A 12,488-nucleotide genomic window follows, 5' to 3' on the forward strand; every position below is an offset into this window, starting at 1 on the left:
GTATCAAATTTTTATAAATTTGTAAAGGGATGACCGCCCCCCTCGCGTTTTAAAGGGAACAGCACAACCACCCGCTCAACTGAGTACACTCTCAAAGAAATTGATGGGAACATCACTGCCTGAATTGCAGTGTTGGTGCAACAATGGTGATCTACTTCTATTAGAAATAGAACCAAGCTTGTAGTTTCTCTTTGGTAGTTCGCTTAGTTTCACTGTGGATGAAACCTTCGGTTCCATCTTCATAATCTCCAAAATATCTTTAAAATCTTTTCAACGAGTGAAAAAGGTGAAAGATGTTCAGACTTGAACGAAATGTGAATTGTGTGTGGTCTATTGACTCAGGGAAAAACGTGACCCATAACGCTTTATACACACTGGCGAGTGTTATAAACTTCAGTGCGTGCTTTGTACTTTAAATTTTGGGAAATACAAATGACGTACGGACGTTAGTTATGTGGCGGAAATACAGTGCCCTTTTTGTGCTATTCACATTAATTTTGGAAGTTTTTGGGAATCAAGGTAAGGATTTTTGCAATTTCTTAAGTGCCACTAAAATACGCGGCGTATTTTTCGTTGTTTTTATCACGCTTTAATTATTTATCGACTATAAGATTTAATAGAGAATGTCAAAGTTTCTATATCTCGAAAAAGACGGAAATTAACTTTACCAAATTACAAATCAGTGAACGCAAACAATTATTTTGTACAATCGTTAACTAGGAATAATTTGACGAATAAATTTATTAGGAGGTGGATATTGGGATCCCAAGAGAAATTTGTTTTGGGAATTATTTTGATTGGGGAATCGTTAATTTTGATTTTGCGATATATAATTAGTAAGTTAGGAGGTGGATATTGGGATCCCAAGAGAAATTTGTTTTGGGAATTATTTTGATTGGGGAGTGGATCGTTGGCGGGAATTCAAGATGCCAGCAGTGATTTTGCATTTAAAAAATGTAGGTATTTAAAATATAGCTTTTTAAAATATTTATTAGTAAGTAAGTATTGGTCACATATTTAGGTATGTCGTTAACGTTAATTGAGAAATTATGAAGTTAAAAACTAAATTTAAAAAATAATCAGACAAAGGTTAATCAAAAATAGCTTTAATCTTAAAAGAAAAGTCATATGTAATGATAAAACATCAAACGTACAGTAAAAAAGAAGGGGAAACCTCTAGTTGTTTATCACAACACAAGCGCACGATATTGAGGCATTTTTAGTTACAAAGGTTGCGTTTTTTTTTACATTTTACACACACAGATAGGCCGCAAATAAATCCTTGACCTGTTCCTATACCTGCTGCCTTTTTCTTTAGATACTTTGAATTTGGACCAGTATATTAAGAACATTTAAATAGTGATCGGGTACTTTTTCCAATGTCTTGTCTAGCGAGTTCAACAGAGTTTTTCGTAAACTATTTACATTCAGGCATAAATGAAGCGAGCCCACGCAAAGTCAATGTCAGTCGATTGATGCACAGAATAAGACCTATAGAACTATAAAATTGTATAAACCTTGTACTCACAACTTACCACTTTGCAATGGTACAGAACATCTCCTGACTAGTGACTACCATGGTTCGGAGAGCATATAAAGCTGGCGGTCCCGGCAGTCATACAGCATACTATGACTCGTTAGGGCCCACAGACGGCTGTTGATGCGATCTGAAAACGTCTTACCTATAGGGCGCCCTATCTCAGTTTGCAGTCGGGCGCACAGGGAGCCAACACCTACCCTACGTAAAAGGAAGAGCTGAAAACTGTTAGGCAGAATCGCCGGGAAGTTCGTAACAAAAAAATGTATGACGTTTTTCTATATGTATAATAGCTAACGTAAGCGGTACTTGCGGGTGGTAGCCACAGCAAATGTTTATTTAATATGTTTCAACAGGTAGAGCGGACGAAAAAGAATGTTTCCATATCTGCGCAGGCGCGTCTTAACTTTAGTATTTAGTAAGATATGTAAAGGAAATGTTTATTGCAGATACTGCTCATACAAGAGAATCACGTGCATGTGCAGATCCAATTTCCTTAATTATGGATCAATTTTTAAGAAATTTTGATATTATATCCTTCTGATATACCTATGCAATTAAATACATATCGGATGTCTGAAAAATACGCAATCGCTTAAGCATAGGAATATTTACACATGTACCGCTTTATAGCGAACAGAACAGAAATAAAAAGTGATAACAACGCGTGTGTTTTTAATAAAATGTGTGCAATTTGAGATAAGGATTGGTTAGACCGTGTGCCCGAGAATTTTAGACTACATACAAGGTAATTAATCTCACAATGAGTTTAATTCATAAATTGCGTGTCTACTTTTTTGCTTTTCTACCTTATATTATCTACCTTATGTTACAGTAATATCTCGAATTACTGCGAAAAAAAAACGTTTATCAAATTCGCTGTTTACTTACTTACTGCGGCTGTTGCTACTTTATTGCGTTGTCTAACGTTTAACAGCTTTGCATAAATTGAGTTGAATTAATCGTTGTCCTTTACCATTGAATAAGTAAATTACTTATTCAATGCCTTTACTCAATAGCAAATCACTGATTTCTTGATTTTTTTCCAGATAAGTATGTGTACAACCGAGATGAAGATGTATCTAGTGATACCACGACCGCGAGAACGACGACTGATAGATCGTTAGCCGAAATTTCAATTGAAAAATTTGCTAAAAGTTCAGATGCATTTAACAAAACATTATTAGAACACCCAGTGAATGAGACCAAAACCGTAAGTGAAAAACTAGACATAATAAATTCATCTCAATTGTTATCTGTATAGGGTGCGCATATCTATTATAACAGCACTATTACGTTTGATTCCGCAATTGCTGGACAATATTGGGTCCACATTGATAATAATAGTGATGTTATAGTTAACGAATTATTGTCAAATGCACATCGCAGGGCTGTCGTAAGTACCTACTTATTCAAATTTTATGATTTACCTCTCGATAATAATTTCCTACAGACCGTAACGCTGTCGTTTGATTTTCCATTTTATGGACATCTTATTCGAAATGTTACCGTATCTACAGGAGGATTTCTTTTTATGGGCCAATATATTCACTTATGGCTAGCGGCGACGCAGTACATCGCGCCGCTTATGGCAAACTTTGATACATCAGTATCAAATGACAGTTTCATTAAGTATTTGGATAATGGTAAGTCTTCCTGCTTGAACACACGTAATACGATCAGATGCAAGAAAGAATAGCAAAATCCGAACTGAAAATCGGTCGTGTCTAGTACAAAGCCAATCAGGGCAGCAGGTTTTTCTAAAAAAAAGGCTTGTCAGTATTCTAAAACCATTATTGTTTTAGGAAACCAAACGTAAATGCCTTCTAAGTTCTAATTGTTCATCCGTACTGTAGTGTCTTAGAGCAGAAAAGATAGAGGAGGGGTAAAAAATGAACGTAAAGTAAAGCAAATTTTGGCTCTGTTTGCCACCAAAAACATGGCCGCCGACAACCCTTTTTCCTAGAATTAAAGCAACAACCGTACCTACCGTATCATTTTTACAAAATAACAATAGAGTCAATTTATATGCTTACAATCACACACGGCCGAAAATGCAATCATCTATAACACGGCATAAACAAGAAGTAATATTTCGACATCCAATCCGAAGACATTGTATAGAATACCATGTAGTTCGCTTGCTCGAACTCATATCACGAGTATTTAAAGAAAGGTTTCACAAAAAGGAAACAAAAATAGAAGTGCGACCCTGCCGCCGAGCCGCCACTGAGTTAACCTTGCGTTTCGTTCCTCGCGCCAGGCGTCAGGTGATTCATTCTTCGCTTTCTCGTGCTCGTGTTCACATTCACATCGTTGTCTTGCGTTTTTCGACGATTTTGGTATCTGAGTATAACTAAATGATTTTATTTTAGCGGTTTTTATTAACCATAGGTATTTTTTTTAGGCTTGTGCATGTTTTTGGCGTTGTCGACCATAGGCCTTTTTCGCCCGTATGTAATTTTTTACTACACATGGGCAAGTCCAACAAGCGGCATCGCTCTAGGAGCAGGGGGACGTCAAAAAGCGACCTACGAAAACGCCTTCGTAGGCTTGAGAGACTTTTAGAGGATAAGGAAAATGTGGAAAATGTGGACGGCGGCCATGACAGGCAGTCTCGGCCTCCTTTTCGAGCTATTAATAGAAGATCGGATTCCCGGTCTAAACGCGACTGCTCTGATTGCAGTTACAGCAGCGTTGAAAGCTTAAGCATTGCTGATGTTCCATCAACAAGTAGGCATCTTAGACGAAGACGTTCTTTGTCTGCTGAGGCTTCGTTAAGCCTTTCGCCTGCTCCTTCTTTAAGGGCAGGTGACAAATCCCAGACTTCTTTAAGTCTTTCTCCTCACTGTGAGGCTGAGGACCTACACGGAGCGGATGGTAGACCAAAGCCTAGAGCTCCTTTGAACTCGACTAACGGCCCTGAGACCGAATTGGAAGAAAATGTACTCATCATCGACGACGGCTCTTTAGCCCTTGATGATTTTGGAGACGTTTTAGGAAATGATTGCCCTAGTACTCCAGTTAAGGCGGACTGTTTACATGAGGCACTTTCCTCAAGGTGGAACTACATTGTAACAAATGGCCTTTCGCAGGAAAATTTACTTTCCTTAACTCAACGTTATGCAGTCCCGGAGAACTGTCCGACACTTAACTCACCTAAGCTAAATCCCGAAGTTTTAGCAATTTTGGCCAACGATCGGGTGGCTCGGGACAATTTTAATAAAAGTATCCAAACGAAACTCGCAACGGTTTTGGGAGCTATGGGAAAGTCTTTGACAGCTTTGCTGAATGACAATCCTATTCCAAAAAAGTTACGTGATGAAATTGTAGCCCCTTTGGGTGATGCTAGTCGTTTACTGGCGCACACCTTTCACGACATCTCTGACTCTAGGCGTAATTTGATTTTACCAACCCTTAACAAAAACATTAGGGAGGTTCTAGGGAGAACTAAACCAGGAGATTTCCTTTTTGGATCAGATGTTTCAGAGAGCGTCAGGGAAGCTAAGTCTCTACAGAACGCAGGAAAGGAATTAAAGGCGGCTACTCCTTTGCAATTCTCAGCTTCATACAGAGGTGGTAGGAACTCTGGGCGAATTCGTTTGAAGCCTGTGTTCACATCAGCGAAAGACCAGCGTTCTTTAAACCGTTACGGCCCGACTCGTCAAAAGGGACAGTCGAGATCATTCCGAGGCCAGCAGTCCCATCAGAAGCAGGGGAAATACAGACGATAGAGCAGGTAAGCCCAATTGGTGGTAGGCTCTCACTTTTCTATGACAAATGGTGTTTGATTACTTCAAATCCCGTAATACTGAAATGGATTAAAGGCTATGCCTTGCCATTTTGTAGTTCACCTAGTCTAGAGCAAGTACCCCCAACAAAGACCTGGACGACTAAAGACACTGCTATGCATGAGGCAATTAAGTCTTTACTCAATTTAAATGCGATAAGCAAGTGCAGTCCTTGTCCAGGGCATTTTATTTCTAATATCTTTTTGGCTGATAAATCTGATGGCGGTAAACGATTCATACTTAATTTAAAACATCTTAATTCCTTTTTACAAACATCTCATTTTAAAATGGAAGACATTCGAACGGCCTTAAGGCTTGTCAAAAAAGGGTGTTGGTTCACAACTATTGATATTAAAGATGCCTACTTCCATATAGCCATTGACCCAAAATTTAGAAAGTTCTTGAGGTTTCAATTTAATCACGATCTGTATGAATTTGCATGTTTGCCTTTTGGGTTGGCTTCAGCCCCTTATGTGTTCACAAAACTAATGAGACCTGTTACACAATGGCTTCGATCTAAAAACATTATTTGTGTGTGTTATCTGGATGACTTTCTGTTATTCAATTCTTCGTATGAAGGCTCCTTACATGACACTAAGGTAACCGTAAATTTTTTGAAGTCCTTAGGGTTTTCTATAAACGTTAAGAAAAGTCATTTGAACCCCAGTCAAACCATTAGATTTCTGGGGTTTTTATTAGACTCAGAACTATTGAAAATTTCTTTACCTGCAGAAAAGAGGGAAAAAAATAAAGATTTGGAGTAAAACTCTCCGGTCTAAGTCTCAATGCAAAATTCGTGATCTGGCGCAGTATATAGGATACCTGGTCTCTGTTTGCCAAGGCGTCAAGTACGGGGGGGCTCATGTTAAGCTCTTTGAACGCCACAAGTGTCTAGCACTAGCAAAAATTAATGGGGATTTTTCAGGTCTAATGGTACTGCATAGGGATTTGCAACAGGATTTTTCGTGGTGGATCAATTCAATTGATTCCTCATATAATGATATTAGAAAAGATCAGTTCGTTCTCGAAATTTTTACTGATGCTTCGCTTACAGGGTGGGGCGCGTGCTGTGGGTCAGATAAGATTCGAGGGTGGTGGAGCCCAGAGGAAAGAATAAGACATATTAATTATTTAGAACTTTTGGCAATTTTTTTTTGGGCCTTAAAAGCTTTGCTTCTTCGGCCACCAATTGTAACATATTAATAAGATGCGACAACACTACTGCTTTGTCCTATGTAAATAAAATGGGTAGTGTCCATCACCCAAAGTTTTCGGCTCTTGCAAGGGAAATTTGGGATTGGTGCGAGGTACGCAACTTGTGGATTCTCGCCTCCTACATTAGTTCTTCGGATAATTGGATTGCGGACCGAGAATCTAGAAGCTTACCCCCTGAAACGGAATGGAGTCTCTCTAAGGAGGCATTCGATTTGGTAACTCGCCAGTTTGGAGTGCCAGAAATAGATTTATTTGCCTCCAGAGTTAATAACAAATGTGATCGGTATGTCTCCTGGCAGAAAGACCCTTTTGCTTTTAAGATTGACAGTTTTACTTTTTCGTGGGAAAAAATGTTTTTCTACGCCTTCCCACCCTTTGCTTTAATTTTAAGAGTCTTACAAAAAATAGTAGATGATGAGGCGGAAGGGATCGTTATAGTCCCTAAATGGCAAAACCAAGCTTGGTTCCCACTTTTTTCTAATTTAATTATTGAAGGACCTATCTTTTTTAAACCTACTAAATTTTCTTTGTTTAATCCTTACAGCACCGATCCACACCCACTGGCGGACAGGCTTACACTTCTAGCAGCGAAGCTATCAGGGAAGCGTTCAAATTAAAACACTTACCAGCGAAAGTTGTTCAAACAATTCTCAGTTCCTTATCAGCGGCAACAATTCGGCAGTATGGAGTAACATACAAGCTCTGGTGGCCTTTCTGTGAGAAGAAAAGTATCTCTCCGTATGATGGGACTCCAGCTCTCGTAATGGATTTTTTACAACACCTGTTTGACATAGGGAAAAATTCTTACGGGTCATTTAATTCACACCGCTCCGCCTTGGCTCTGATTTTGTCAACGGACTTAGCGGGCCATCCCGTTTTGTCTCGGTTTTTGAAAGGGATATCTAAGCTTCGGCCTCAAAAACCGAGATACAATGTCACCTGGGATCCGCAATTAGTTCTAAATTTTTTAGAACAGAGAGAGTCATCCACGCTTCAAGCTTTGTCAGAGAAGCTAATCACCTTATTAGCTCTCTCCACCGCACACAGGATGCAAACGTTTTCGCTGATACGCCTACGTAATATTTTAGAATCAAGTACTGGATTCCAAATTTTGATCGAGGACCAAATTAAGACTTCAGGCCCAGGAAGAAAGCAACCTTGCTTAAACTTGCCCTTCTTCGTCGAAAACCCCAGACTCTGTGTTGCGACAACTTTGAAGAGGTATTTAGCGGCCACAAAAGAACATCGCACATCGAATATGGACTTTTTATTTATTACTTTTAAGAAGCCACACAGAACTGCCAGCAGGCAAACTTTAAGTAGATGGGTGAAAGACACTTTAGATGCAGCGGGTGTGAACACTCTCATTTTCAAAGCCCATTCTACACGCCATGCCTCAACATCTAAAGCTTGGCAGTTAGGAGTACCAATAGAAGTAATTCAACAAACGGCGGGCTGGACAGAAAATTCAAAAGTGTTCTGTAATTTTTACAATCGACCACTATCACAATCAAATACTTTTGCGACAACCATTCTTAGTTCTAAGTAGACGTAACATTTCTTTTATATTAAGGGGGATTAAATGTGCATTATTTCTTTGTGTGGAATTTTTAGTTGAATGCTGAAAAACAAAGCATCTTTAAACAACTACATGGTATTCTATACAATGTCTTCGGATTGGATGTCGAAATATAATTAGACGATCAAACTAACTTACCTGTGAAGTTCGATCGTAATTATATGAGACATCCAATCCGAAGACATTCAAAACCCACTCTCCCAGGCCCTAGGTTTTTCAGCATCACTATTAATCTTTAAACGGAATGAATCACCTGACGCCTGGCGCGAGGAACGAAACGCAAGGTTAACTCAGTGGCGGCTCGGCGGCAGGGTCGAACTTCTATTTTTGTTTCCTTTTTGTGAAACCTTTCTTTAAATACTCGTGATATGAGTTCGAGCAAGCGAACTACATGGTATTCTATACAATGTCTTCGGATTGGATGTCTCATATAATTACGATCGAACTTCACAGGTAAGTTAGTTTGATCGTCTAAGTAAAAAAGCTTTGTTTGCCACCCACCTATTCCAAAATTTGCTTCAACCCGCAGCATTGCATTTCATTGGGTATTACCGTCCCCGCCGCGCCGTCCATAATCTGAGTATTACTGTATACCTATAACCCCCAGGTTCTACGCTAACTTCATACTAAAGTACCGCGGATATAAAATCAACCCGGAAACATAAAAAAATGGCTTTAGGGAAGCCTCTCCAAAACCGGATCCCGCTTACATTTGAAATCGAAAAGTGGCACGTGATCGAAAACCTAATGCAGCGCCCCCTTTCCTTAATTGTAAATAAGTTATTTTAATAGTCTATAATTTCAAATAAGTAATAGTGACAATGTTCGCAATATGTAAGATAATTTGTTCCATTCAAATTAGCGTGCAAGCACGTAATATAGCTACACAACAGGTGACTCATCTTCGATGTAATAAAAGCAAAATAGGAAATTACATGGCCTTGTAGGGCAAATTTAACGTCACCCTCAAAATATGTGGAAATTAGTGACCCGCGACTCATATATTCTAAACCAAAGAATTTTTGTTAGCAAAGTCCCACACCTGGGCCAGGTAACTTTAGTCGTCGTGCGGTAGTTCTAAGCCTATAGTTGAGATTCAAGATCAACCTCAGCCTTAAATGTCATAACGAATTTGGTGACAGTAATTCGCATCCCTGCGACTGTCTTCAGGACGAAAACAACAAGTCACGGCTACACACATCAAACAATTTGACAACTTCCAAATATTTAAACGAGCATGTAGTCAAAACAACTAAAAATTGAGCAAACATTTAGACCAAAAATGAAAATGTGTGAAACAATAAAAGTTAACGACAACATGTGATTCCGCATTGAGGCTACCTGTATTAAATAACACAAAAAAAAAACTTATACCTACGACAGACACAATGCTCTCACGACGATAGCTCAAGCCAAGATCAAACAAAAATAAAAGATTATTGACTTCACTGTATTTCCAGTAGATATCTAGAGTTGGAAGGCGTAAATTATAAGATTCATCATTAGTTCATTACATATATTCTTCAGTGACTATCAATTTTCAACCATATACCAAAGATAGCAACAGAAAACCAACGACTAAAAGTTATTGCTTTACAGGAACCGCCTTCACAGTCGTTTGGGACCAAGTACGTTTACAAGATAGTCCCCATGCGGGTTCCTTTACATTCCAAACCACGTTATTTAAGAACGGGGATATAGTATTTGTTTATAAAAATATTCCCATCCCCGTGGAGGACATTTCTGACATTAGTCATCCTGTTAAAGTTGGGCTTTCCGATGCATATCGTAAAAGTCACAGCATATTCTGCAAGTATTGTTAATTAAAGTGCCAGCCTGTAATTCTCGTGGTTTTTAGCTAATAAACAAGCAATCTATGAATATCATCGTGTGAAATTTAGCAAGGAGAACATTAAAAATGATACAACAATTTATCTAAAACCCACTTGTTTGCATAGTAAAGATTGCCATTCGCGTCAGACAACACAAATTAATAATTTTGAGGTATGGATACTACTAACTATATTGTCCTTCAGGCGAGCGCACCCTGAAGAATTGCAAGACTGATTTTTAATCTTTCTTATTAGTTTATGCAAAGTAACGAAACCTTTAATGGAACGACAACTGAGCAATCATTAGCCGAAAATTCAATTGAGAAATTTGCTAAAGAGTCAGAGAGCCGTAACAAAACGTTATTAGAACACCAAGTGAATGAGACCAAAACCGTAAGTGAAAAACTAGACATAATAAATTCATCTCAATTGTTATCTGTAGGATGCGCATATCTATTATAACAGCACTATTACGTTTGATCCCGCCATTGCTGAACAATATTGGGTCCACATGAATAATAACAATAGTGACGTTAGAGTCATATTATCAAATGCACATCGCAAGGCCGCCGTGAGTACTCAAGTTGTAGTCTATCTCTCGTTAATAATTTCTTGTAGATTGTGACACTGTCATTTGATTTTCCATTCTATGGACATCTTGTTCGAGATGTCACTGTATCTACAGGAGGATTTATTTTCATGGGAGAAAATCGGCACTCATGGCTAGCGGCAACGCAGTACATCGCGCCGCTTATGGCTAACTTTGATACATCGGTATCAAATCACAGTTTCATTAAGTATTTGGATAATGGTAGGTATTCTTTTGGTTGGACATTCTACCTACGTCAGGATCTCGCCCTCGAGATAGGTAACAATGGACCCTGGTTGCGGGAGTTTTACTAAGCCTATAGTTGAGATTGGAGATCAATCACAGCCTTAGATGTCGTAACTAATTTGGTTACAGTAATTCCCATCCCTGTGACTGTCTTCAGGGCGAAAAGTGTTACTAAGAATTCGAGAACTTCCACATATTTAAATAACCATTTAGCCAAACATAAATTGAGCAAACATTTACCCCAAAAATTAAAACGATATCAAGCAATAAAAGTTAACGGTATTTTTCACAGACGTGATTCCGCATTGAGGCTAAACCATGTTAATTTCAAAACAAAGATTGAAAATTATAAAAGAAAATTATGAAAGAAAATGTGCAAAGATTACTACCTGCATAAATAACAAAACAATAACAAAAAACAACGATAACAACTAAAAGTTATTGTTTTACAGGGACCGCTTTCACAGTCTTTTGGGACGAAGTACATTTACAAGATAGTCCCGAGGTGGGTTCCTTTGCATTCCAAACTACGTTATTTAAGAACGGCGATATAGTGTTTGTTTATAAAAATATTCCGATTTCCGTGGAGAACATTTCTGAAAATAGTCATCCTGTTAAAGTTGGGCTTTCCGATGCATATCTTAAAGATAAGATCGTACTCTGTAAGTACCTATTGTTATTTGAAGTGCCAATCCCCAATAAGTCTTATAATTTTTAGTTGTGCGAAGAAAATCAATCTATGAATATCATCGTGTGAAATTTAGCAAGGAAAACATTATAAATGATACCGCAATTTATCTAAAACCGACGTGTTTGAATAGGAAAGATTGCCTTTCGCTTCAGACATCAAAAATTGCTAATTTTTAGATATGATACCATTTAATCAACAAGCGGGCGCGCTATGAAGAATTGAAAGATTTTGTTGCTTCTTTAATATTTTTAATCTTTTGTATTTGTTTTGTATATGTTATTCATTTTTCCATAAAATAAAAAGTACTGCGCTATAGTCTTCGGGTAAATTCACTCTAGATGCAGACTTAGAGGATAGTGTTATGACCCTAGGTCTTACGTTCTGTCTGGTAGTGTTTTAAGTTACCTACAATTTTAGTAACTGTCGTCTGAAAACTGAACAGGACCCAAACCGCCCGTAACGACATCAGTATTTTTTGGGCAAGTTTTTATTGGGTTTGAATGCCATCCTTTCGGTTTACTACGAACGCACGGATAAGTGGCGTGACCATCAACTGACGAACTGGCAGGGCTGAAATGGCCTGCAGTTTGTAGAACAAAAATTTAACGCTCAATTCTAGTCTGAACTACAGCTGCAGTAAAAAGGGAGGTATTGCATTGGAGTAAAACAGTAAATAATGACGCCCCACTTTTTTTACGGCAATACACTTTTGAAGCATCAGGAATCCCAACCAAACAAAATCTCAATGATATATGTCTGTCTGTCTGTGCTATCATTTCCGTCTAAATGGCTGAAACGATTGGAACCTAAATTGGTACACATATTCCTAGATAAAAAGGGAAGAGATAGACAGCTTTTGGGCAGAATCGCGCATGTGCAAGTGTGTCAAAGTAACAAACGATTTTTGACGTTTTTCCACATCATGGGTAAACTGTTGCATCGTGCGGGTGGTATCTATGCTAGCCACAGTAATCTATTTCATTTATTTTTCCAGTAGACTCGTACAAT

The 12,488-nt window shown here is 38.4% G+C and overlaps 2 protein-coding genes across 4 annotated transcripts; both read left to right on the plus strand.

Annotated features, from left to right (window-relative positions):
• Nucleotides 1-360: 360 nt before the first annotated feature.
• Nucleotides 361-11,795, plus strand: LOC116172217. Its single transcript, XM_031489379.1, has 11 exons — nucleotides 361-519; nucleotides 2,587-2,750; nucleotides 2,802-2,933; nucleotides 2,991-3,183; nucleotides 9,722-9,931; nucleotides 9,981-10,126; nucleotides 10,210-10,347; nucleotides 10,397-10,525; nucleotides 10,573-10,765; nucleotides 11,242-11,451; nucleotides 11,508-11,795. The coding sequence occupies exons 1-11, from the start codon at nucleotides 453-455 to the stop codon at nucleotides 11,654-11,656; spliced, it is 1,731 nt and encodes a 576-aa protein (XP_031345239.1). The 5' UTR covers nucleotides 361-452; the 3' UTR covers nucleotides 11,657-11,795.
• LOC116172218 lies at nucleotides 3,795-8,143 on the plus strand. 3 transcript variants are annotated; one of them, XM_031489380.1, is made up of 3 exons: nucleotides 3,807-3,887; nucleotides 3,945-5,276; nucleotides 7,088-8,143. In XM_031489380.1, the coding sequence occupies exon 2, from the start codon at nucleotides 4,012-4,014 to the stop codon at nucleotides 5,269-5,271; it is 1,260 nt and encodes a 419-aa protein (XP_031345240.1). In that variant the 5' UTR covers nucleotides 3,807-3,887; nucleotides 3,945-4,011; the 3' UTR covers nucleotides 5,272-5,276; nucleotides 7,088-8,143. The 3 variants fall into 3 exon arrangements, with proteins under 3 accessions (XP_031345241.1, XP_031345240.1, XP_031345243.1); XM_031489383.1 differs by having other exon boundaries at nucleotides 3,820-3,879; XM_031489381.1 differs by having other exon boundaries at nucleotides 3,795-5,276.
• Nucleotides 11,796-12,488: the final 693 nt, after the last annotated feature.

This window comes from Photinus pyralis, unplaced genomic scaffold (assembly GCF_008802855.1).
Source record: "Photinus pyralis isolate 1611_PpyrPB1 unplaced genomic scaffold, Ppyr1.3 Ppyr1.4_LG5, whole genome shotgun sequence".
In the NCBI taxonomy this organism is placed as follows: Eukaryota; Metazoa; Arthropoda; class Insecta; order Coleoptera; family Lampyridae; genus Photinus; species Photinus pyralis.

What these genes read in the sequence shown, in the direction of transcription:
- LOC116172217 (XM_031489379.1), top strand. Translation starts at nt 453, where the DNA reads ATGTGGCGGAAATACAGTGCCCTTTTTGTGCTATTCACATTAATTTTG. An exon ending in CATTAAGTATTTGGATAATG is followed by an intron (nt 3,184 to 9,721) that starts GTAAGTCTTCCT and finishes ATTGCTTTACAG; the next exon opens with GAACCGCCTTCACAGTCGTT. An exon ending in TAAAAGTCACAGCATATTCT is followed by an intron (nt 9,932 to 9,980) that starts GCAAGTATTGTT and finishes CGTGGTTTTTAG; the next exon opens with CTAATAAACAAGCAATCTAT.
- LOC116172218 (XM_031489381.1), top strand. Translation starts at nt 4,012, where the DNA reads ATGGGCAAGTCCAACAAGCGGCATCGCTCTAGGAGCAGGGGGACGTCA.